The 23,030-nt window shown below is 47.0% G+C and overlaps 1 protein-coding gene across 12 annotated transcripts in view; it reads right to left on the bottom strand.

The window, feature by feature from the left end:
• Nucleotides 1-212: 212 nt before the first annotated feature.
• Nmnat3 (nicotinamide nucleotide adenylyltransferase 3) overlaps nt 213-23,030 on the bottom strand; it is a 133,101-nt gene continuing 110,283 nt past the window's right edge. For 8 of the 12 annotated variants that reach the window (XM_011242826.2, XM_011242827.2, XM_006511502.4 and 5 more), the window contains 3 exons: nt 21,107-21,290; nt 17,133-17,212; nt 9,318-10,669 (listed from right to left, as the gene is read on the bottom strand). In XM_011242826.2, coding sequence (XP_011241128.1) covers nt 10,305-10,669; nt 17,133-17,212; nt 21,107-21,290 — 629 coding nt within the window. In that variant the 3' untranslated portion in view covers nt 9,318-10,304. Of the gene's footprint in view, nt 620-9,317; nt 10,670-17,132; nt 17,213-21,106; nt 21,291-23,030 lie in introns of those variants that run through there. The other 4 variants (NM_001357449.1, NM_001357452.1, NM_001357451.1 and 1 more) reach the window with 2 other exon arrangements.

Genomic DNA, 23,030 nt, shown 5'->3' with positions numbered 1-23,030 from the left:
AGGTGGAACATGAGGAGTGAGTAGAGTCTGAATTTGTGTCTAGCTCTGTCTGGTTCTGAAGCCCCAGCTCTTAACCACCTGTTATTGTCAGTGAGGTGAGGATCTACGGGGACCCAGGCCTGCTGGATTTGATAAATAAGCTGACAGAAGGGAGTCACAGAGAGGAAATAAGCCTCCCAAGACATCATCAATATGGAAGCAGAAACCGATTCCCGAATGAAGTGAAAACACAGGGCATATATTCTAAGCAGGAAAAAAATCTATAAGCTGTTAAGAATTAATGCACCTTAGTAAGGCTCTGACTAGATTTAAAAAGAACAAATCTTAGCAGAGTGATATTTTTGTGATCTTGGGTTAGAGTTATACAATGGAGGGATGAAAGGGAGACATCTAGTCAGACACACATTGATTTCTAGGATGCACAAGACTGGGCCCTCTGAGGCATTTCTTGGAGTGAATAAAGATCCGCTCGTGCTGACCCACGGCCGGGAGGAGCTGGCCTCGGAGGGATGGACCAAGATTGCACGGAGTTAACCTGAGGCCCCAGGCTGGATAGTGTCTCCTCAGAAGCAGGAGTGGGCAAACATGATTTTAGACAGGCTGCAGAGTGCTCAGGCATCTGAAAAAAATGAGAAGCAAGCCTCAGACTCAAAACAGTGGCCACCTCGCAAAGAGCATATGATCCTTGGCTCTCACTTTCCTGTTCTGCCTCGTAACCGACAGGATCACATGGATTGGACAGAGTTAGGTTTAAACCCTAGATCCACGGTTACCTGTCTGATCGCAGGTAAGTCACCTGGTGTCTCAGAGGTACCACCCTCACAAGGGAGGTTTAAGGAGTCTGACACAAATGTCCTCTGTAAACTCTAGTTTGTTCACGTTCCTCGTCAGTGAAGGCTTTCTGCTGTCAAACCACGGGACGTTCTCCAAAGCCCTCCCTCCATCTGTCTCCTATACTGGGTTGGTGGCTTGTCCCTCATTGCCTTTAGAGCTAAGCCCTATTTTCTTGTATCCTTTATGGTAAATCCTCCTCTTGGACCCATCAACAACTCGTGTGTGTGTGTGTGTGTGTGTGTGTGTGTGTGTCATTTGCATGTGTGCACATTTATATGTGGGCATCCATGCCTGTGTATGTTCCTGTGAAAGCCAGGACTTACCACCTGATTTGGCTCCCTTACCAACACTGTTGGCTTGGTGGCAGGAACTATTCCATGAGATTCTTCTCTCTTTCATGTGTCAGGAGCTGGGGACATGCTTAGGAGCTTAATGTTGAGAGAACTCAGGACTTGTCCAAACTACACAACAAGGATCCTTTTAGCAAACCCTTGTGGACCACTCTCCTGGTTCCCGGAACTGGCTGGTGGCTGAGGCCACTGTGAGTGAGATTCAGTCGTAAGGAAGCTGATGTCTAGTAGAAGACAGGGATGTAAAAGCGTCCTTCAAGCTTAGTGTTCGGACATGGAAACCAAGGTATTTCTCTGACCCAGAGCTGGGGTTGGTTGCTCCAAGATAGAATACCACTCAATGTAGGAAAACCAGAACTTCAGGGAAAATGGGTAAGTGTGGCTCAGCCTTAGGTTTGGTGGTAACAAGTTACCTGCATCCCATCCTGGAGGAAATGGAGGAGACACTAAGTACGTAAACATAGAAATTCCTCCAAGACACAGATGGCAGGCCCTTGAGTAATCGTCTTCTCACAGAAACGTGAGCATGAGCGGTTATATTCATACACAAGACAACTTTGATCACCACGGTTGCTTTAAGCACTATAAGAAAAGGCACAGTGAAGGAGGCAGGAAGAAAAGTCGGCCCTGCTACTCCTTCCTAGGTGGAGCCATGTAGGATGAGGGGGTGCTTTCCACATTGGGGAACAAGAGGGAATTAAGCCCAGACTTCAATGTACAACTCAATACTAAGCAGAGCCTCCAGCCTCTTGTCTCCAGGTTCGTGACCTGACTGAGCCCTGGATCTTCACCCCCCCCCCACCTCCGTGACCACAAAGCAGCTCCCATCATAACTCCTAGCCTCAGCAGTGCAGCACAGAAAGATTTTGTTTGCTGGAACAGAACCAGGACTCTAGGTTAGTAATTAATGTGTGTGGGTGAAACCTAACCATGGGCAAATCTCAACAGGCCCCGTCGTCTGGCCAGTGCCTTTGGCTGAGAGACCTGGACCTAGCCTGCCAAGGGGAGACTTGTCACTACAGCCGGATGGACCTCATCTATTCTAGTGGGGATCACCAGCTGGTTGCATAACAAGAGTCACATGAATACTGTACAGTAGGAACCAGGTCATAGAAGTACAAAGCTTGGTTCTGTTCCCTGGGTTGTGCTGGTCTTCATGACCCCTGGCTCTTGAGGATGTTCCAGCACTAAGTTCTCAGGAGCAATCACACTGTGTAACACCTGGAATGGAGGTGGCACAGCCCAGAATAATTTTCCAGGGGTGGGGGAAAATATAGCACCAAGTTGCATAGCCTGCGACTGATCTCTTCACGGTGAGGTCCAGATCTTATGGTTCCTGACCGTAGGCTATGAATGATACTCGGCCCATGATGACATCAAGTGGACACTTGCAGGGACGGGCAACTCTCCTTACATATTCCCCTGGTTTCAATGCAAGACTGGGGGACAAGCTTGGGCTTGGGATGCCCTCTAGTGCTGAAATACTGACAGCGCCCCTAACCACAGGCTTAGGGTGCGATCTGCTGCTGAAAGAGCAGAAAACTCCTTACTTTCTGCAGAGAGAAAATAGTGTGCTTAGAAGATCTAGAAGAAAAGGCACACATGAAGCTGGAAGGACTGTCCTGTTCTTCAAAAGATGACAATGTGTTCAAACAAATAGGACTTTCAGGAAACAGTAACTTTGTGTTTTCTTAAGACAGCTGTGTTGGACTCTGCCTGGTTGGGGGGGGGCAGAGGTTGTCCATATTGATAGTTAAATTGTCAGTTCTGGGTGTCAATAGAGCAGAGAACTTCAAGAAAACACAGAGAAGCAATTCACCTGTTCTGCCATAGAAACTTAAAAGAGATGGAAGAAATAAAAAAAAAATGAATTTGAAATCCTTGAGCTGAAACATACACTCAGTGGGGTTTTTAAAAAGATACATAGTATCAAGAGCAAAGTAGATTATACTGAACAAAGAATCAGTAAGAGAGAGACAGGCAGGCATAGGGCCAATAAAATGGCTCAGTGGGCAAGGATGCTTGCTGCCAAGTCGGAAGCCCCAGCTTTCATCCCCAGGACAAAAATGGTGGAGAGAGCAAAGCAACTCCCACAAGTTGTTCTCTGACCTTCAAACACACACCACCCATAGACCACACACACCCCTCCCATTAAATAAACCAATGCAATTCTAAATTTTAAAATGATAGACATGCATAATTGAAAAATACAGTCAGAGGAGAACAAAACCAGAGGACCGAGTCTCTGAAACTGTGAGCCAAAATAAGGCTTCTGTCTTTACTAGACTTCTTAAGAACTCGTTATCTAGAGAGCCAATCCAGCATTGACCGAGTGGAGTTAAGACACTTGCTCCTCCACTCACCAAATGGACACGAGTTTCTTATCTTACTTTAATAAATAATGCTGTGGACGTATCACATACAAGTCGGCGTGGATCTGTTTTCATTTCTCTAGATTCCTAGAAGTACAATTGCAGGGTTGACTGTACCCCTTCTAGTAGGTGTGACATGATATCTCATTGTGGTGTAGCTTAGGATTTTTCTAATATCCAACAGATTTTTCATGTGATGACAAGCACTGCATGCCACCATTATGTCCTCTTTGGTAAGGTGTCTTGGGCTGGTGTTCGACTTTAGGTGATCTGCTTGAAGGACTTCCAGCTTCAGAGGCAGTTCTGCCATGGTGATTATTACAACCAGGGGACACAACAGGGGCAGAGCCACAGCACGTGGAGCTTGGAGGACTCCAGGCTTTGAAGGCTTCCCCAGGTTAGGGGTTTCCACAGAGCACCCTTGTTCTCTAGCGCCAAAATGTAACAGTTTACATGGCTCCTGCCAGCACCACTGCTACAAAACCAGCATGTCTCTGAAATGCCAACCACCTAGAAAGCAGATGCTCACCACAACTGATACTGTATGACCATCCCATGCAGGGCATCCTAGCGGGCTTAGTATCCCAGGAAGAAACACAGGCAACATCATGGAAGCTGAGCTCTTAGATGCCAAGCAAGACCAACAGAGCCTCTGACCAGCAATGTCAGGGGCCTGGCTTCCTCCTTTCCAGGATCAGCTTGGATCAGCTTTTAGTTGAGTGACTGATTCTACTCTTTTGTTGTTAGAGTTCTTGACATGCTTTGGAAATAAGTCACTTATTAGATACATACATTGTGTAAATATTTCTCCCTGAAAGGTGGCTTATCTATTTTGTCGATGACTTCTTCCACAAGGAATGTCAGTAGGGAATATGACTACATTTGAATATGCATTTGAACTCATCCTTGGTAGGTGAAGAACGGACTGCAGGATCCAGCAGCAGGATGGGAAACGCCATTAGGTCACTGCGTTGGTCAAAGTAACATCTGAGGATGCTTTAGGGGTCTTGGTTGGCCCTGTCATCTTGACACAGCCTCGGGTCATCTGAGAGAAGACTCAGTAGGAGAACTGTGTAGATGAGTATGTCTATGAGGGTTTATCTTGATTGTCTTCATTGATTCAGAAGGACCCAACACATCGTGGGTGGTCTTACTCCTCAGGGTGTACCAGAGAGATAGCTAAGCATGAGCCAGATAGCCGGATAGCTAACCAATATCCACTCCATGGTTCCTCTTATGAACTCTGTGGGCTGAGAGTTCATTCACTGGTCAGAATAGGGTATGTAGGAGAGCAAGCAGTCTTGCCCCTGGGTTCTTGCCTTGAGTTCCTTGCTGACTCCATCATGATGGAGCAACTTGGAAGTATAGGATGAAATGACCTCATTGCTCCCATAAGTTGCTTTTGGTCATGGATCTATCAAGGCAACTGAAGAGAAACTAGAACGGGAGATGACAGGAAGGGGGGCAGACACAAAGGTGACAGAGGGTCAGATCAATAGGACATGCAGGCACACTACATTTCCAACAGGAGGTGAGGAGGGGTTTCTCTGACCTGTCCCAGAGTACACCGTTGTTCATGCTCAAACTCTTGCTCATCCAGTGTTTGCCAATTCAGAAACATGAATCCCAGTGAACTCTGGAGTCTCTCTCATAGTCCCTGCAGCCTGTGCTGTCAAGAGCAATGCGTGCTGAAGTTATTTAAACAATACTAAACTATTCAGAGGCATGTGCCTATGTGAATCACCGCCAATATATATTTATCAGTCACTGGTATTTGCATCTATAATGTCAGGTTTGGGGCTAAGAAAAAAACGGAATACTACGATGTATGAAGACCTCTACAAATGTGAGGGGCAGCTGCACTGTCAGCACGGGAAGTGAGGATAAGGCTAAGAGAATACATATTCATGCACTAACCCAATTACCAAATGCTCCCTGCAAAGCACGAGCTCTATCGGCTTGAAATGGGATTTTCCACCATTCTGTCCCAACTGATACAGACAGTCTTAGAAATGAAAATGTCTTCCCCCAGGCAAGGATACAGCGCCATTCTCATTTGGGTAGTGGAAAGTGTCATAGGAGAACCTTTGTTTACAGCTGGAAATTCTATTTATGCAGGAGCCTGAACCACCGTTTTTCTGCTCTTAATGCCCAGGCCATCAAGATGTGGAGGACAGCCGAGGGAGCAGAGAGAAGTGTGAAATCAGTCTGGCAGGGCGGTGCCAAGCGATGCACCAGGAGCAGAACAGTGATGTGTATTTCCTCTTCTGCTACTAAGGGAGGAAGGTGACACAAGTCAGTGAGACACAGCAGGCAACAGAAATAAGATATATTTGTGTGTGTGTGCTTTTGTCTGTAGATACATCTATACATGCACATCTATCTATCTACATACATACATATATGTAAAACATAGGTTTTTGTTGTGTTTGATTACAGAAGAGGTTGATTTTTTTACCTGGTGGGAACCATGTACTTGCAGACACGGATCAGGGAGAAGCAAGCATGTCCTTCAAGGCTACTAACCCCATGGAAATGTTAGGCTGGAGACTGTGGTAGGCAGGACAACAGATGTCAGATCCAGTGTTGTAACGGGCACCTTGTTGAGGAGGTAATGATGACTCTCGCTCTCTATGGTGCCCGTCTTGCCACTTCTGGCTCAGGGCTTTTTGCATGTACCATTCTTCTTTAAAGACCCCACTCATCCCAAAGTCTCCGGAACACACCCATTAGCATTTCTCTGTTTTTATGCCACCAGGGAAAACCTGTCTCATTATGAGAGTGTATGTATACCTTGTACAAGTTCAAAGGGACCGCTTTCAAAGAAGAAGAAGAAGAAGAAGAAGAAGAAGAAGAAGAAGAAGAAGAAGAAGAAGAAGAAGAAGAAGAAGAAGAAGAAGAAGAAGAAGAAGAAGGAGAAGAAGAAGAAGGAGAAGAAGAAGAAGGAGAAGAAGAAGAAGGAGAAGAAGAAGAAGGAGAAGAAGAAGGAGAAGAAGAAGAAGAAGAAGAAGAAGAAGAAGAAGAAGAAGAAGAAGAAGAAGAAGAAAGACAAAGAATCAGATACCTACTTAGATACCTACATAATTAGGATGCTAGAAATTGGGAAGCCAAAGCACACACTTCATTAGCTTTACAGAGAACTCGATGCCTCTGGCCATCAGCAATCAGTGTCTCCCTTAGAACCCTCTTCCTTGTTGGCAATCAAGTCCTTAACTCTTGATCACTGGGTTCTTGGTTGTTCTCCACTGGACTATAAGCTTCATAAGAATGGAGACCCTGTCTGTTCACCATTACACCCATGGGGTTCACTCGTGAGGACCTCAACAAATGTGATTTGAATAAAGGAATCCTAGAGTTCAATAATGATAAGGAAACAACTCTTCCACCGATCAGGCCCTAGATGTCAGCACAGATGCAAAGCTGTAAAAACCAAGTCCAGAACGACACCGAATATGGAGACTGGGAAGAATGAAGGCTGGGGTGCCTGGGAGTCGGCGTGCTGTGTTCTAATTCCTATGCAATGGCATCGAGTGCTGTACAGTGAACATGACTCCCTGAATGGTTGAGGCCTCTCACTGGTCTTCTGTTAAAGAAGCTCATTCAGATACTGCAGTTTCTTGATGTCCTTAACTGAGAAAGAGAAGGGGAAAAATATAAACTCTCCCATCTCCATCGTTGTCTCGAACCAGTGGGTCTAACTGCAGTAGAACTGGTATGTTTGACAAATGTATTGGGCAGTTGTGTTGCTACATTTGTGGGATGTTAGGCATTAGCATCTTGTGCACAGAGAAAGGAGTCTTACAGTACACAGGCCAGGGAAGTATTATCCAGGCAAAGAGTTGGACAGCCCTGACTGTCCGTTGTTGAGGCTGCAGCCCCCTTCTCTACCTCACTTTTCAGATACCACTGTCTGCATGCAGGCTTTGTTCTCTCCCTTCTCGACTCATATATAACAGTGGGGTGATATGGCTCAGAGAGCAGAAAAGATGGTACTCATTGGAGTGTCATGCGGTTTCAATGGTACCCTCAGCTTAATGAAACAAGTTATCATTTGATGCTGCAGTGAGCGATGCTGAGGCCAATGAGGCTCATTAAAAAGCTGAATCTGTTGGTCCATTTGCAGGGGCCTGAGAGTCTTCCTGGAGCCAGCTCCTGGGAGAACAATACAACATTAGCATCTACAAATGATCCCCTGGCCATTGGAAGTTTCCAGTCTGGCTAGATGGGTACGGGGCCCAAAGAAGGCCCAAGAGGCTGAAACGGAAGCATTCAGTCTTACAAACTCAGGGTTGAGCTGGGAATGGTGCTGTGTGCTCTGAATCCCAGCACTGAGGCAGGAGGATTGCTGAAAAACTGAGGCTAGGCCAGTTTAGCTTACCTAGCAAATTCCAGGCTAGTCTGTGTTAAGAGTGAAACTTTGCCAAACAATAGTCCCAAACAAACAAAACCAAATCAAAACAGAAGCTCAAAACCCAAGCTAACTAACTATATGTAATATATATTATATACACATACATATACTCTTTCTTTCTTTCTTTCTTCCTTTCTTTCTTTCTTTCTTTCTTTCTTTCTTTCTTTCTTTCTTTCTTTCTTTCTTCCTTCCTTCCTTCCTTCCTTCCTTCCTTTCTTTCTTTCTTTCTTTCTTTCTTCTTTTTTTTAGTAAGTAAGAAAGAAAATTATAGTTGGAAGAATTCAGAGTAGGCTTAATCAAATCCTCCACTTTGGAGTTAGAGAAACTGTATAGCCTACAGTGGTGAGAGGAGTTGAAGTCCTACTATGTTCTGTGGCAGGTTTTAGACAAGGCTATTCGATCCCTATTTCCCTGAGTGAGCACGGCTCTCGGGGACCTCTTGGAGGGGAGAACCCAGGCAAGGAGGGAAGAATCCTGCAGGCCCTCACAGGAGCCACTGTGCTCTGTATTTCCTGCTTATCTGTTTCACGGCTCACACGAATCCTGGGAGTTTTTGGGGAGGGAGGGCTATCAGATCCTCTTTGCCTGCCCTATTGCTTTTCTGTGTCACTAAATATGTAGCCAAGCTGGGCCAGGACGGAGCATGGAGACTCAGACTCTGTGCTACTCCTTCAGCAGGCCCAAAGGTGAATCCAGGAGTGGAGTGGGCGATCCCAAACACTTCATTCTCCTCCTTCAGGGCACACAGAAACACCACCAGGGCCTGCTGCCTTAGGTTGGAAGACTGCTTGGGGTCTGCTAAGTTCCTTCCTAGTTCTAGCTCCATCTCTTTAGCTGTGATAAAACAGTTTGACCAAAAGCAAACTAGAGAGGAAAGGGCTTATGTCATCTTATACCTCCAGGCCACACAGTCTGTCACTGAGGGAAGGCAGGGCCGCAACTTGAAGCAGAAACTGTGGAGGCATGCTGCTTGCTGCCTGGCTTAAGCTCACGCACAGCTAGGGCATTTAGATAGCTCAGGACCACCAGCTCCAGGTCTTGCCCACAGTGTGCTGGATGCTTCTACAGTAGCTAGCAAACAAGACAACGCCACTGCACAAACCTGCCCCCAGGCCAAAATCTGATCCGGCTAATCATTCAATTGAGACTTCCTCCTGGGTGACGCTAGGCTGTGTAAATGTGACTAGGACAGTCCTCTATTTCCAGTGCTCAGGACACAAACTCTTAAATTCAGGCCACTTCAATTGGAATGGGAGCAAATCTCACAGAGTATTTAAAAAGAAGAGCAATCCTGGATCCCTGGGCATGAATAATATAACAAAGGAAGAAAAAAAAAAGAGAAACTTTTCATTAGTATTTTTGATGTCAATTTATTATTTATCTTTTTGCCAATATTCAAACAAGCAGGCAGTCATAAAACATTCAAAAGATCTTCTAAAACAGTCAGGCATCTGTTTTACTTCGGTTCCCTTTTAGAAATCAGGATATTGGGAACCCTGGTGCTTAGAGTATAGCAGTGTAAAAATACATGGTGTATCAAAAATATTGCTTGAGGGGGCTGGAGAGACAGCTTAGTGGTTAAGAACTCTCTTGCTGCTCTTCCCTAAGACTGGAGTTTGGGTTCCAGCACCCACATCAGGGGGCTCACAACTGCCAGTAACTTGGGTTTCAGGCACTCTGATGTCCCTCCCATGTGCATGTACACACGCATGTAAAGACACATGCACACACACACATACGCTCATATGATAAAACAGATCTTAAACACATATTGCTTGACCACAACATAGAAAGAAGGTAGTCAAAAATTTTATGTTACACCACAGGCAGGTGGCAGACAGACAGACAGGCAGGCAGGCCATGGTTACAAGGGAGGATACATTGGAAATCAATGATGTTCTGTTTCCAGATTTCTGAATCCTCACTTGCTATTATTGTTTGAGCCGAGGATGTTGAAAAGGTCCTCTGCTCAGTAATTAGCGCCCTGTCAAACTCTGCCTATCAAGACCAGCATGCTGCACCTGGCCCGAGTTATAAAACAAAAAACAAAAACAAAACCCGAACGAAGGCGACTTGATGGACCCCTCAGGGGCCAACCATGCTCAGGACAGCATCAGTGTGCCTCCCATGACTGCCATTTACACAGTAAGCAGGTCTCCTCCTTAGTGACCCTAATCTTATGACCTGTCATGCCTCTTAAGTTGCTCTGATACTCGACTGTCTCTGCCACAGGCACGATCTCTTCCTGGAGTAGGAAGTCACCCATGGTAAAAAAAAACCACTGTGGAAACAAACCCAGAACCCAGAGCAGAATACCCCTACTCCCCAGGAGGCCCTCTAGCCAGTCTTTCCTTTCCCTTTCCAGGAACCGTCATTGATGTAGAGGCCCTGGTCCCTGATGTAGGTGATGACGGCCTCAGGGAGGAGGTACTTCACGCTCTGCCCTTGTCCCAAGGCTTTCCTGACGTATGTGGCACTGATCTCGTTCAGAACGGGTTCCCTGGCCAGGTGAATGTTGTGCTGAAACTGCTGGAGGATGGGCGAGTCCGAGATGTACCTTTCCGGGTCATGACCGCTCCTGCTCACGCACACCAAGCCGAACTTCTCCACTATTTCCTGGATGTGCGTGTCTTTCCAGAGGTTGGGGGTCTGGAAGGTCTTGAGGACATCAGCTCCGCAGAGGAGTTTCAACTCTGGCAGTGCTGTAAAACAAGGGTGGGTCCCAGCAAGGTTACGGGAATCTGAAGTGATACTGGGGCCCACAGTTATAAGTAATCATTGCAGCCTCATGGCTTCGGGTTAACATTGACAAATTGTCAAGACAAGAAAAAAAAAGATTTTGCTTTCCAGTGCTCAGTGCTCAGACAGAAGTCTGTCTGTAGCTGCTTTGGACCAGAGCAGACAAAGTCCCAGAGGTGGCCATGCTGTCCCCAGAACTTGATTATTTGCTAAGCAGTGAGAGTTTTAAAGTCCCACGAAGATGAGGCTGTGGTCGTTGTATAAGTCACCACCCCTGCATTCACTTCAGCCCTTGTTATTACATTATTATCCCGAGGACCTAAAATTTTTCTACAAACCCCGTGAAAATGTACAGGCTCTCTGGACAACTAACAGGCCACTAAGATCCCGGTGGGTGGCCTTTCCATTTGTTTGCAATGTGACAGAGTTCTAGGACATCTGGTCAGTGTGGCAGTCCTGTGGGGTTTAGTCTACCAGAACAGTGATGTGGTAAGTGTTCTGAGGTTCTTAGCATGGCACTGTTACTCAGTACAATGCGTGCAAAAACATGACTCTCAGGACGAATTGATGAGGTAGAACTGCAGGAGAAACCAAGGCACAGAAAGGCTGGAGAGAGCTCATGTCCTCAAGGTTGGATCAAACTGGCAGCCAGCCTCCATGTGGGGCATCTGTAGCTGCTAGCTTCTGCTGCCGCCTGCTGGTGAGATCTGCCAATGCATCATGAACAGGAAGCCATGGTGACCTAGAGAAGGGATTTGCAGCCCTGCAGATGCCATTTATGTGGATCTGGCTAGTCTGGAGAGGAAAGGCTAACCCATGCTAGAAGCACACCCTGGGTCCACAGTACTACTGGAAACTGATTCCAGAAGGTGATAAAGGCTGGTCTCTCATCTTTGTCACCCCAAAGACTTGGCAAGGAAGAGATTCTGGGCTGCCATGCATTGCGGGAACACATGGCATAAAGGGTTGGGCTAGGCTACTGTACAGTGGGATGCTGGGAGAGATTCTGGTGATGGATGGAGAATGGGCTTATGAAGAAGCAAGGCCTGGCCTGGGAAAGAAGAGAGAGACGGGTAGTACTATGGAGGGGTCTGAGTTCAGCCTCCGTGGGGTAGACACTGCTGAGCTGAGCAGAGGCAGAAACTGGCCTCCCTGCTCTGGGTCTCAGCTTCCTCGCCTACAGGAAACAGCAGGCCAGGAGACTGTTCTCGACAGCAGCTACCATCACCACGAAAACATACTTTTCCAGGGTTGTAGCCTCAGAGTACTGGTCTAGTCAATGACACTGGATCAGTCTTTGACTGATGCTCGAAAGACCCTCGGACACAAGACCGATCTAGATGCCTCAGGCTTGGTTCTGGTTGTGTTATTCAGTGGCTCCTGTGAAATCGACTTTCAAATGGACATACTCCCAGTGCTCACTTTGTGGGGTTATTTTAGCGCTGAATGAGTTTATCAATTAAGACAGACGGAGCCATGGTTGGCTCCGAGTGTTATGTCTTGACTGCTTTCCATTCATTCACTAATACTTATCCACTTATATACCCATCTATCCAGAAATATCCATCCAATAGGTATGAATTATCTCCTCATTTTGAAAGCAATAAAACTGTGCTACGAATTATTTAGCAACTCACGCTTTACTAATTTGGTATGGATTTGTATTTCCCAACAGCTGTGAGGATTTGCTCTAATTCTTATTTATAGAATCACTGCAAGATAGTAAGACACCAGGCTTTGGCCTTTCAAACAACCGGTTCAATGATACTTATCTGATTTCAACATCTCCTAGGACCTGGGTGGGGCACATCGGTCTGTTTCTACAGGTCAGAGAACAGACAAGACACACTTCTGTGTTCTGTTTTATTCCCCATTGTGTGTGTGTGTGTGTGTGTGTAGGCCAGATGGGAATGTTGAGCACCTTCCTCTACGGCTCTCTTTGCTTTGCTCCACTGAGGCAGGGCTCCTCCTTGGACCCCGGAGCTTCCCACTTTGGAGTTGGCTGGCGGCCAAAAAGCCCCAGCAATATTCCTGTTTCCCAGGCCCAAGGCGGGGTTTACAGACCTCTAAAGCTGCTCCTGCCTTTGTCTGGGTGCCAGGATCTGAACAGGCAGGCTTTCACACAGGCACCGTCATCACGTGCTCATCTCCCCGATGTTCTTAGTTTCACGAGGAAATGTTCGACATTTCGGCTTCCACATTAGACATTAATTTTGAGAGTAAAATCATTAATATCGAGAGTAAAAAATAGTTATTCGCTTTGAGCTGTGACTAGAAAGGACTAGAAAGGATTGAGACCTGCCCCCCCCCCCCCAATCAAAGGCATGCCTGTGAGGTTAGAGGTGCCTGTTATCCTATAAGACAAGACAATGTCATGGTCAACTCTCATGGCCACATATACCTCAGCCCACAACTGCTCATGCTCAGACCTCATGGAACCGTCTCAAATTCATTCACATAAATGTTATAGAAGTTTCTGACACGGTAACTGTCCCAAGTCCAAAGTACGTAATTCAAGAATAAAGGCTGAGGGCTGGAGAGATGGCTCTGCCATTAGGAACACTGGCTGCTCTTCCAGAGAGCCAGGGTTTTATTCTCAGCACCCACAGGTGGCTCACAACTGTCTGTAACTCCAGGTCTAGGAGGGATCCAAAGCCCTCTGATGGCTTCTGTGGGCACTACACGAGCATGGTGTACAAACACACATGCAGACACACTTCCCCCCAAGAAATAATAATGAAGAAAAAAAAACCCCAAAAGGTTGCCAGTGTGACTCACCTGTCAGTCATGCACTGATCTAAATGTGGTTGTCTGGTGCTCAGACTACTGTGATGTTGAGAAGCTATGGGCTTTGAAAAGCAGATGGGCCAAAGTTTACACAAGCTGTAGGGAAAATTGTCCTGAAACCTAGAAGTGTGAATGTTTGGTGGCCCTAAGTTGATGGCACTGAAGAGCATCAGTCTTGAGGCCAGTCAGCCCTGGGTATGAATTTTAGATTTCTTGGGACCCTGGGAAACTGACTTTGCCTGTGGGCCTATTTCTTCAGCTGTAAGACGGGGATGGTAAAGGTTCCACGGAAGTTATGGGAAGTGACAGGTGGGGAGACAGCCTGTCACAGCTATGTATGAATACAGCCATGGACGGTGACATCCTGCACGACATCCTGCCAACACACCGTGAGAGATCTACACAGAAGGACACCAGAGGCGAATCTAGGAATGACACCCGGCAGTCAGTGCCCAAACTAACCAGCCCTGGTGAAATAGGTACAAGATTGGGTGCCTGCTATTTTTACAGAGTGGGTTCTCTGAGCCAGGCTCAGCCCTAACATCAAAGGGCAGGGCCACCCTTACAGACTACTGACAGTGAGATTGGCTGTCATTAAAGGCCCTGGGGTGTCACCCATTTCAGAATGTCACCCAAGCAATCCAGGATCACAGATGATCCACGTGAGGACAGACGAGTCCAGGGAGGGCTGCCAATTACAGAAGCAACAGCTAGGTCTAGATCTGGCTGCCACCAGTGCTGAGCTCAGCATGTAATCTGCCACTCCGGAGTGTGACAAACACACAATAAAAGTCCAACCCTAGTCCCAAAGTGGCCCTCAGAAATAAATATGTCACTGTAACACACGTGGCATCTCATCAAAAGCCAGCTTAGGCTGAGGAAGACCTGCCTTCTTATATGAAGATGCTCATTTTTTTTTTTTGTTTTTGTTCCTCCCCCTACCCACCGATGATGAATATGAATCGTGTTCATGATAGAACATATGGAAACTGTAAGTGTTTAAAACTGAGAACAGCAACAGCATCCCATAAGGCTGGCTCTGGGTTCTACAGCCATCAACATTTTGGTGTATTTTCTTAGGTTTCCATATTGATTGAGACACACAAACAATATGGGATTACCCTCACTTCTGTCTGGCAGCAGGCAAACGCTACCACTGCACAGTGGCTTCCCCACCCCCTGGATGTTGCTCCATCTCTTGACACTTCTGATGTGGAGTCTTCTTCTGATGCGGACAGCGGAATGATTCAGTGGTTGTTTTACATTTAAACTCCTAGTTGCTAGCTGGGCTTTCTGGTATAGGCACGTAACCTGAGTTAGTCAAGAGGCTGAGGCAGGAGGATTGCAAGTTCAAGGCCTGCCTTGGATACAAGAGTTTAAGCTCAGTTTGGGCAACTCAGTGGGACCTTGTCTCAAAATTAAGTTTTTTTTAAAGGTGTGTATGTGTGTGTGTGTGTGTGTGTGTGTGTGTGTGTGTGTGTGTGTGTGTGGCAGTAGCAGCTAGGCAGTTATTGAGGACAAGAATCTGTGGTTCATAGGTTGGAGCCCCTAGGAGAGAACCTATAGCCATTGCTTTGCTAATGGGACCCAGCGTTCTATCTACTCCCAATGATGTCCCATTATAGAGTAGTGCATCTCTCGGCTCTCATTAGATGAGTTTCCTTTTGCAGAATATGGTGGTTAACACACAGGGACCTACAGCTGGTCAAGGTGCAGACAGTTAGAGACTGTGGAATGCTCAGTCTTAATGGGGTCTCTTTACCACACAGCCCTCCTCCTAAGACTCTGAAGATGGGACAGAAAGACTGTAAGAGCCAGAGGCAGAGGATAACTACCAACAAATAGTGTTTTCCAGACACAGCAAGGTGGTGGCACACATGAACTCATAGGCATTGTGATGTTATGAACAAGTTCTGCATAAGCTCAAGCCAGACAGATCTCAGCTTGGAGGGGGTAGACGGGCACGAAGTTCCACTCCTAACGGAGAAGCTATTGTGGTTTCCATGAGAGAGGGTCAGTTGTCTATAAGGGTTTTGCTCTGGTAAGTTTAACACACTCCGGTGGATGCCTACACACTTAAGAGTACACAGCCAGCACTAATGGGCTTCCTGTGTCTTATTTTATTTTATTTTATTTTATTTTATTTTAGTGTGTGTGTGTGTGTGTGTGTGTGTGTGATGAAGTGTACGTATGTGTACCAGGTACATGCAAGAGAGCATACTGAGGTCAGAAGAGGGCATCAATTCCCCTGAAACTGGAGTTACAGATGATTGTGGGTGCTGGGAACCAAACCTTAGTCTTCTGCACGGCCATCTTAACTGCTGAGCCATCTCTCTAGCCCCACTTAATGGGTTTAAAAGAATAAGGACACAAAGTTGGTTGGGTATGGAGTCGGGGAGTAGATCTTGGAGGCGATGGGTGAAGGGGATGCAAATGTTCAAAATGCTAAGTACACAAGTCTTAAGAATTAATAAAAATAGGTTTGTTTTAAAAGGGGGTGGAGCAGGTGTGGCAGCTCATGCCTTAAATCTCAGCACTGGGACGGTAAAGGCCGGCAGATGTCTGTAGGTTCGAGGCCAGCCAGAGCTCCTTAATGGGCACCCTGTTTCATAACACAAACAAAAGCAAAAGCTAGGATGGCGGCACAGGTCTGGGGCATGGCCTGGCAATCGATGTGTCTAACAAGAACCACAGTAATTTTGTGGCCAGCATCTGAGGGCTACATGGCGAGCTTGGGACATGAGGACATTCTCAAGTCCTTTCTGAGGTGTGTTTGGGAGTATTCTCAGAATTCCGAGTTGTAAGCTCAGAATGGTTAAAAAAGTGACAGCCTCTGCCCTGGTCTCCTTAAGTCACAACGCACCTGGACATGGTAAAGGTTCTGAAAAACTCTGCAGTGAAAAAACAGTTTTAGGTGCATTTATCCTTGGCAGTCGTGAACCCTTTTTAAGGTGCATTTATTGAACCCTTCTGATATGAGAGTCTCACCAACTAGTGCTGGAGACCCTGTAGGAGAAAGCCATGCATATGGCCTGTTGGAATTTTGTGACCTGAAGCTTGTGTCACATCCTTCCCCCTCACACCCATCCTACATTCTTGTGTGTTGGCAGGAGAGAGCCACACCTCTGAGCCCAGACACCAGGGCTTCTCAGCCTCAATTCACAGGCCTTGCCTCTTCCAAACAGGAGAAGTGCTAAGTAGAGAGCAGGGTTTCTAAGTTAAGACAATCACCCAGGAGAACCTCAAGTTCCCCTTTGCTCCTTTGAGGAACTCACTGAGTGGCTGCTAGCAGGTGCTGGTCGCTCATCAGAACATGATCCTTTTAAATTCAAAGAACTTCAGCGTTAGTCACCAGCTTGTCCCTTCGTGGCCCTCACTTGTAATCCATGTCACAAGCACAAGTCAGAGGATGGCTAAACTCCTTTGGGCAGTAAATCTCAAGTAGGCACAATTAAAGGGCTTAGGTTGAGCATGGGAAAGGCAGGTTGCCTCGTTTGACCTTCTGACCTTGGACATATTTACACTACCAGGGAGGGCTCATGTTCCTTACCCATGTTGAGACGGCTAGACAAACCCCATTGGTTCCTCACTCTTCATCTGAATCCCCCCTTGTAGATGGGGCAGGGGGTTGGTACCCACCTGCAGAGGCTGATGGTGTCTTGCTGGGGTCTGGGCCATCCATCTGGGCTGAGGATCTGAGCAGCTCCCTGTGATGGTGCCTGTGGTGTAAACACATAGGTTTGAATGTGTTGTATCCTAGACCCCTCACCACCACTACCCCAGAGCCTTAGGATTTAAGGTTCGCTTCTACATGTCTTAGACCATTCCATGAATATCGAGGACCTACCATGTGCCAGGTAGTGTTCTAGGAGCTAGGACAGGAAGCATACGCCACAGAGTTCTATTCAACTCACTTTACCACATTCTATACAAGCTGGGTGGAAGTACGGATTTATGCCTGATGTTACCCTGTCCACGAGTTGCAATAATTCTCTATTGATAATACAGATGTTAGCGTTGAGTGAGTGCCAGAGGCATGAGCTCTCAAAAACAGACAGATGTAAGCTTAAACATGCATTTTCCTTTGGAAAGCATAAGTGGTAATGCCTGATTTCAGGATTTGGTGAAGGTACAAGCTATATACAGTAAGCCCTGGCACCGTGTGGCCTCTACCTAGCTCCAGCACATACTCTTATTGTAAACGTGTGTTTTAAAATGCTATGAGGTGGTGGCTAAGAGCTGGGGCTTGGGGAGAGAAAGCTTGGGTTGGATCCCAGCCTCCGTACTGCTGGCTGTCACCCTGATGAGTGCTTTCAAGGCTCAGCCAGTATGGATGCTCCTCGGGTGCAAATGGGGACACTGCCGCATACCCCCCATCCCCTATAATGGGTAGTAGATGAAAGGACTTAATTCAAGTGGAGTCACAGAGCAGGTTAGGTGTGATCAGACTCATGCAAATTTGACACGCTTACTTTTAAGCAATCTGTCTTCAACCTGAGACTCCTGCACTTTTTTCTTTCTCACCAAACACAGGCAACCTTAGCACCCTCCTGTGAGTCCATTTATCTTCCACCTTCCTGAGCCTCGGCAGAGCGTTATTACAGCTGTGTGTGTTGGAGAGAGCTGGCTTGCTTTCAGCACTCAGCACATTTTCCCTGTGGGTAGTGGTCCTGGCTGGCACTTTGCTGCCTGCCTGAGTGGTATTCGGTTGTGCCCAGGCCCAGGCCTCTGAACTGACCCTGAGAGCATGGTTTTCTGTGGCTTCAGAAGCTCGCCCAGGGAAGCTTTAGCCAAGGGTAACTATGGCAAGGGAGATCCGGCCACCTCTCATTCCCAACCAGCATCGCCTTAGAGGATGGCTCTGGCGTGACTTCAGAGCCCAGTGGCCAGAGCTCTGCCTCTTGCTTATTTGTTGTGTGACTGTGATCAATTGAACATCTCTGTGAGCCCAAGGCTTCTATGGCATTTGTCAAATGAGGCCACGAGGCTGAGTTTGTGGTGGGTCCATGAGGTGATGTGGGTGAAGGGCAGACCACATGAAGTGGCATTTTGACTAAGGCCTTCCCCACAATATGAACAAAAGCTAAGTTATTGTTATGGTTGGTGACTAAGAGTAATCTCTAGGGTCCATATGTTGAAGGCTCAGGCCTTAGCTGTAGATCCAGTCATTGAAAGATGGGCTCTCATCTAAGCAGTGATGACTACTGGTAGATTTGAACTTGATAGCTTGTTTTTTTTTTCAGGAGGTGACTGAAAGTTTGAGAGTCAAGGCCTAGTTGGGGAAAATAGGTCATTGGGGATAATAAGTCTTTGGGGGCCTGGGCCTTATTCTGGGCTCCTCTCTGCTTCCTGGCCACCATGAAATGTTTAAGTTGGCTCTACCACACCCTTATGTTTTGATGTCCTGCCTCACAATGGGCCAGAAATAGCTCTGCTAGATCTGGGCTGAAAGCTTTCAAAGTGTGAACAACCACACACTCTTGTCAAATCGTTTCTTTGGGTTACTTCCCACTGTAAGGAAGAAGTGGCAGGCTGTTACCTCAGACTCTCCCGTCAAAGGTGGCCTAGACATTACGGCATCACCAGAAAAGTAAACTGCACATCGGGATGAACAGTCTCCCATGAGTCCCTCGGGGAACTGGCATCATGGTGACCTTTGTCATATTTGTTGTAGGATCCACTGTGACCACCATTAAGAGGACATTAAATGCAGATGCTGCAGGGGACAATTCCACCATGATTCTAAAACCACTTGACTTACAGTTTTAGCCTGATTTTCAACCTCTGGGGGTGGCAGCTATCCATTAGAAGAAACTATTGACTCTGTTGATAAGTTTCAACCACACCAGGACAACACAAATCATCTGGGACCTTTAAATAGATGCCTGTGGTTAGGGTCTATGCCAGCAAATCTGAAGGCCCTGGGCTTGGAGAGAGTCTTAAAGAAACTAAGTGATTTTGGCAGCCAAGATTGTGACCAGTGTCAACTGCTCTTTAAGTGACGTTAAATCCCGATTCTCTCGTTCAGTGTCTGAAGCTGTGGGGCTCAAGCCTAGATGCATGTTAGAGTCACCAGGAGCAACAGAAATAATGGATCTCTCCCCTCCTCACTCAAACCAATGTGATCACGGCCTTTGAGGAAGGACCTGGGCTGTGAACCTAGGAAGCCTGCTGTGTGTCCATTGTCCAGAAGCATTTGACTAAAGGGCACAGGGGAAAGGAGGAAGGGTGTGTTTCCTAGTATCTCTGCTCACATCTGCATTTTACAACAGAAGTACCATGAAATTACTGTACCATCGCCTATGTGTCCACAAATGGCATTCTGGTTTTGAGGACAGACCACAGCCAGCATTACAGATGTGGGGATGGCAGGTGACATTAGCATCCACTATCCACCAGCTAGTTTGTCTGCAACCATCTTATCAAAACCACACCCTGTCCTGCTAGGGAGATGCTGGTCTTATTACTTTACTGGGTGAGGAGTTGAGGCTCTGGGAGGCTGACTCACGACTTACATAAAGTCTTTCAGCTAAATCTGGCTTCAAAGCACGTTCCTGGCAACGGTGGCTCTCACAGGGATGGGGAGAAAGCCTGAGAGTTCCTGAGTCCTTATTAAAGCTAAATGGTTTGCTGGATAATCTGCTGCCTTGTTTCTGCTCCTCCCGATTAGCCTAAAGGAGCACGTGGTGGAAAAGGCTTGTTTTAAAAGACGCTCTAGGAGCATGTTTTCAGAGTGGGAGAGCTGGCTTATGCCAATGAGTGATTAAAAAGAAGAGAGCGCGTATCTACACAGCCACTAAACACTCCTATCAGTTTGGCCGCAGGTGGCTCTGGAATGGCTAAACGTTCACTGTGGTCCCTCCCGTAACAGAAGGTGCAGGACCTGTATGACTGCATAGGTCACAGCACTACAGTGCCTTCCCACAGAGCAGCCTGGCACCAGTGACAAAGCAGACTAGCCTTACTCTCCTCTGACAGCCAGGACAACTGTCGTAATGTACAGGGCTGGACCAGGGCTTTCAAACAGCTGTGCGGACTATGCTCAATGCTATTAAGGATTCAAAAGACAAAAGATAACCTGGAGTAATGATTTCTGCTCTTAAAATAGCCCCTCTCATTTTACATTAACGTCTATATCTAGCAAACAAGCTGAAGAGACAGCATATTATATATAGGCTCAGTTTTCAAACTTGTCAATGTCAGGAAATTTAAGGCGACAGTTACAGAAGGTGACTTGTTAGTCTTCTACCAGGAAAGGTATATATATATATATATATATATATATATATATATATATATATATATATATATAATATTCATTTGATTATATTGTGCTCATTTTGCAAGTGACGGAGGTCTCAGAGAGGTTAAGTCACCTGTTCAAAGTCACAGAGCTGCTAAATGGGTGACAAAGGGCCTGGTGCTGTAGTCCAAGGAACACAAGACTCTCCCAAATAGCAGACGATTCTCCCTTAGTTTTGCCCAGGGATCCATCTGAAAAGATTCTGCCAGTCTCCTCCCCTGTCAGCAGAGGCGTTTCTTTGGCCTTGGCTGGGGCCACCTCAGCACTGTCGCATTCTTTCATGCTGCAGGTGAACACACGACTCTGTTACCTCAGCACCTTCACCGTTTCCATCCACTGCGCCTGCTCACTCTCCCAGGGGTCCACCCGAATCCAGTCAGATGTCTGCAGGGCCAGCCGGGCCATGGCCACTCGGTGATGGGAAGCCACCAGGTCTTTCTTCCCATAGCTGTCATTGACGGGTGAGATGATGCCCTCAATCACCTGGTACCTTCCTACGGAGAATAGGGATAGACACTTGTCACCTGGCAGCACAGTGCAGGCAGCTGCTCAGGGTTTACGCCTCCATCCTGAGTGTGTGCAGACCCTGCGGGGCCCTCCTGGTGGGTCAAGAGCTTGCAAGAAAGGACCAGGGTGCTACCTCAGTGACCCCGTTTCTCCCCTCCAGTGTCCTCTATGCCTCAGAGTGGAAGCTTTCTTGAGAGGGAGCTTTGAGGGTGGAGCTCAGACAGCAGGTCACAGGACAACCAGCACTAGGATGTGTTTGATGAACATCATGAGGTGCCTTTCTGTCAACACTGTATTCGTGGTAGCTGTCTCCCAGAAAGAGAATTCTGGGGCTAGAAAACAATGGGAGGGTGTGCTAGCTAGGTTTTTGTCAACTTGACACAAACCAGAGTCATCTAGGAAGAGGGAGCCTCAACTGTGGAATCGACACCATCGGATCGGACTGAGTGGTTGTCTGTCTGTGGGACATTTTCTTGATTAAGTATGTGATATGGGAAGACTTAGCCCACTGTGGGTGGTGCTACTCCTGGGTGGGCGGTACCTCCCAGTATAAGAAAGAAGACTGAGTGAGAACAAGCCAGGAAGCAGTGTTCTTCCATGGTCTCTGTTCTAGTTCCTGCCTCTAGGTTCTTGCCTTGGCTTCCCTCAGTGATGAACTATATACAACCCCTAAGAAAAATAAAACCTTTCCTTCAAGCTGCTTTTGGTCATGGCATTCATAACAGCAATGGAGAGAAAACTAGGACAGGGGGAGTTTGGAACAAAGCTGAGTTGGTGATGATGGGATGGGCCCTGACAGTGTAGGCACACTGTGACTCTGGAGTTGTATGTAGTCAACGAAAGGGGGGGCCTGATAGAGGGAGGCTGATGGGAAGGGAGTAGGCTGAGCTGCTTAGTGGATATTGTCTACGGAGCTTGGGATTTATTTGATGAGAGACGAACTGGTTCAAGGTTTAGCTTTGAACTAAGGGCAACTGACAGAGCCTGCACACCCCAAGAATGCTTCTTGACGAGACATTCCCTGTGACTTCTGGCTTAAGAGTTTTCATGTCTTATGGTTTCTACTGCTGTGACGAAACACCATGACCAAAGCAACCCGAGGAGGAAAAGGCTTATTTCAGCAGGTGACAGTCTGTCACTGAGGGAAGTCAGGGCAGGAACTGGGGCAGGGCAAGAACCTGGAGGTAGGAGTTGATGAACATGAGGCCATGGAGGGGTGCTGCTTACTGTAATTTACTCGTGTATTTCAGTATTTGTTTACTTATATATTTCCCTGTAATAGGGTCTTACTCTGTAGCTCTGACTAGCCTAGAACTTACTATGTATACTGGGCTGACCTAACACTTGCTATGTAGATTAGACTGGCCTGGAACTCACAGATATCCACCTGCCCCTGCCTTCTGCGTGCTGGGATTAAGGTATGTGCCACCCTGCTGGCCTTGACTTATCTTCCTGTGCATTGATGGGTTCCTGTTGGTAGTTATTTTTTGAATGGAGACAGGTCTACAGTTCTTCTGATTGGGTTTCTCGGTCAAGACTATGCCCTCCTCCTATGTATTCTAAAAGGCCTGCATGAAGGATTGACCTCACCGGTGAAGCCCTTGCTCTTCCTCTTCATCCTCTCCTCCTCTTCTCCCTCTCTGCTTCCTCCTCTCTCCTTTCTCTCTCTGCTCTGGGGATCCTGTTCACTTAGAGCACTCTGCCCTTAGGCTGTACCTCCATGGCCA

This window comes from Mus musculus, chromosome 9 (genome assembly GCF_000001635.26).
Source record: "Mus musculus strain C57BL/6J chromosome 9, GRCm38.p6 C57BL/6J".
Lineage (NCBI taxonomy): Eukaryota > Metazoa > Chordata > Mammalia > Rodentia > Muridae > Mus > Mus musculus.
Note: the sequence above shows the minus strand (reverse complement) of the source record. Positions and strands in the feature narration are given on the sequence as shown.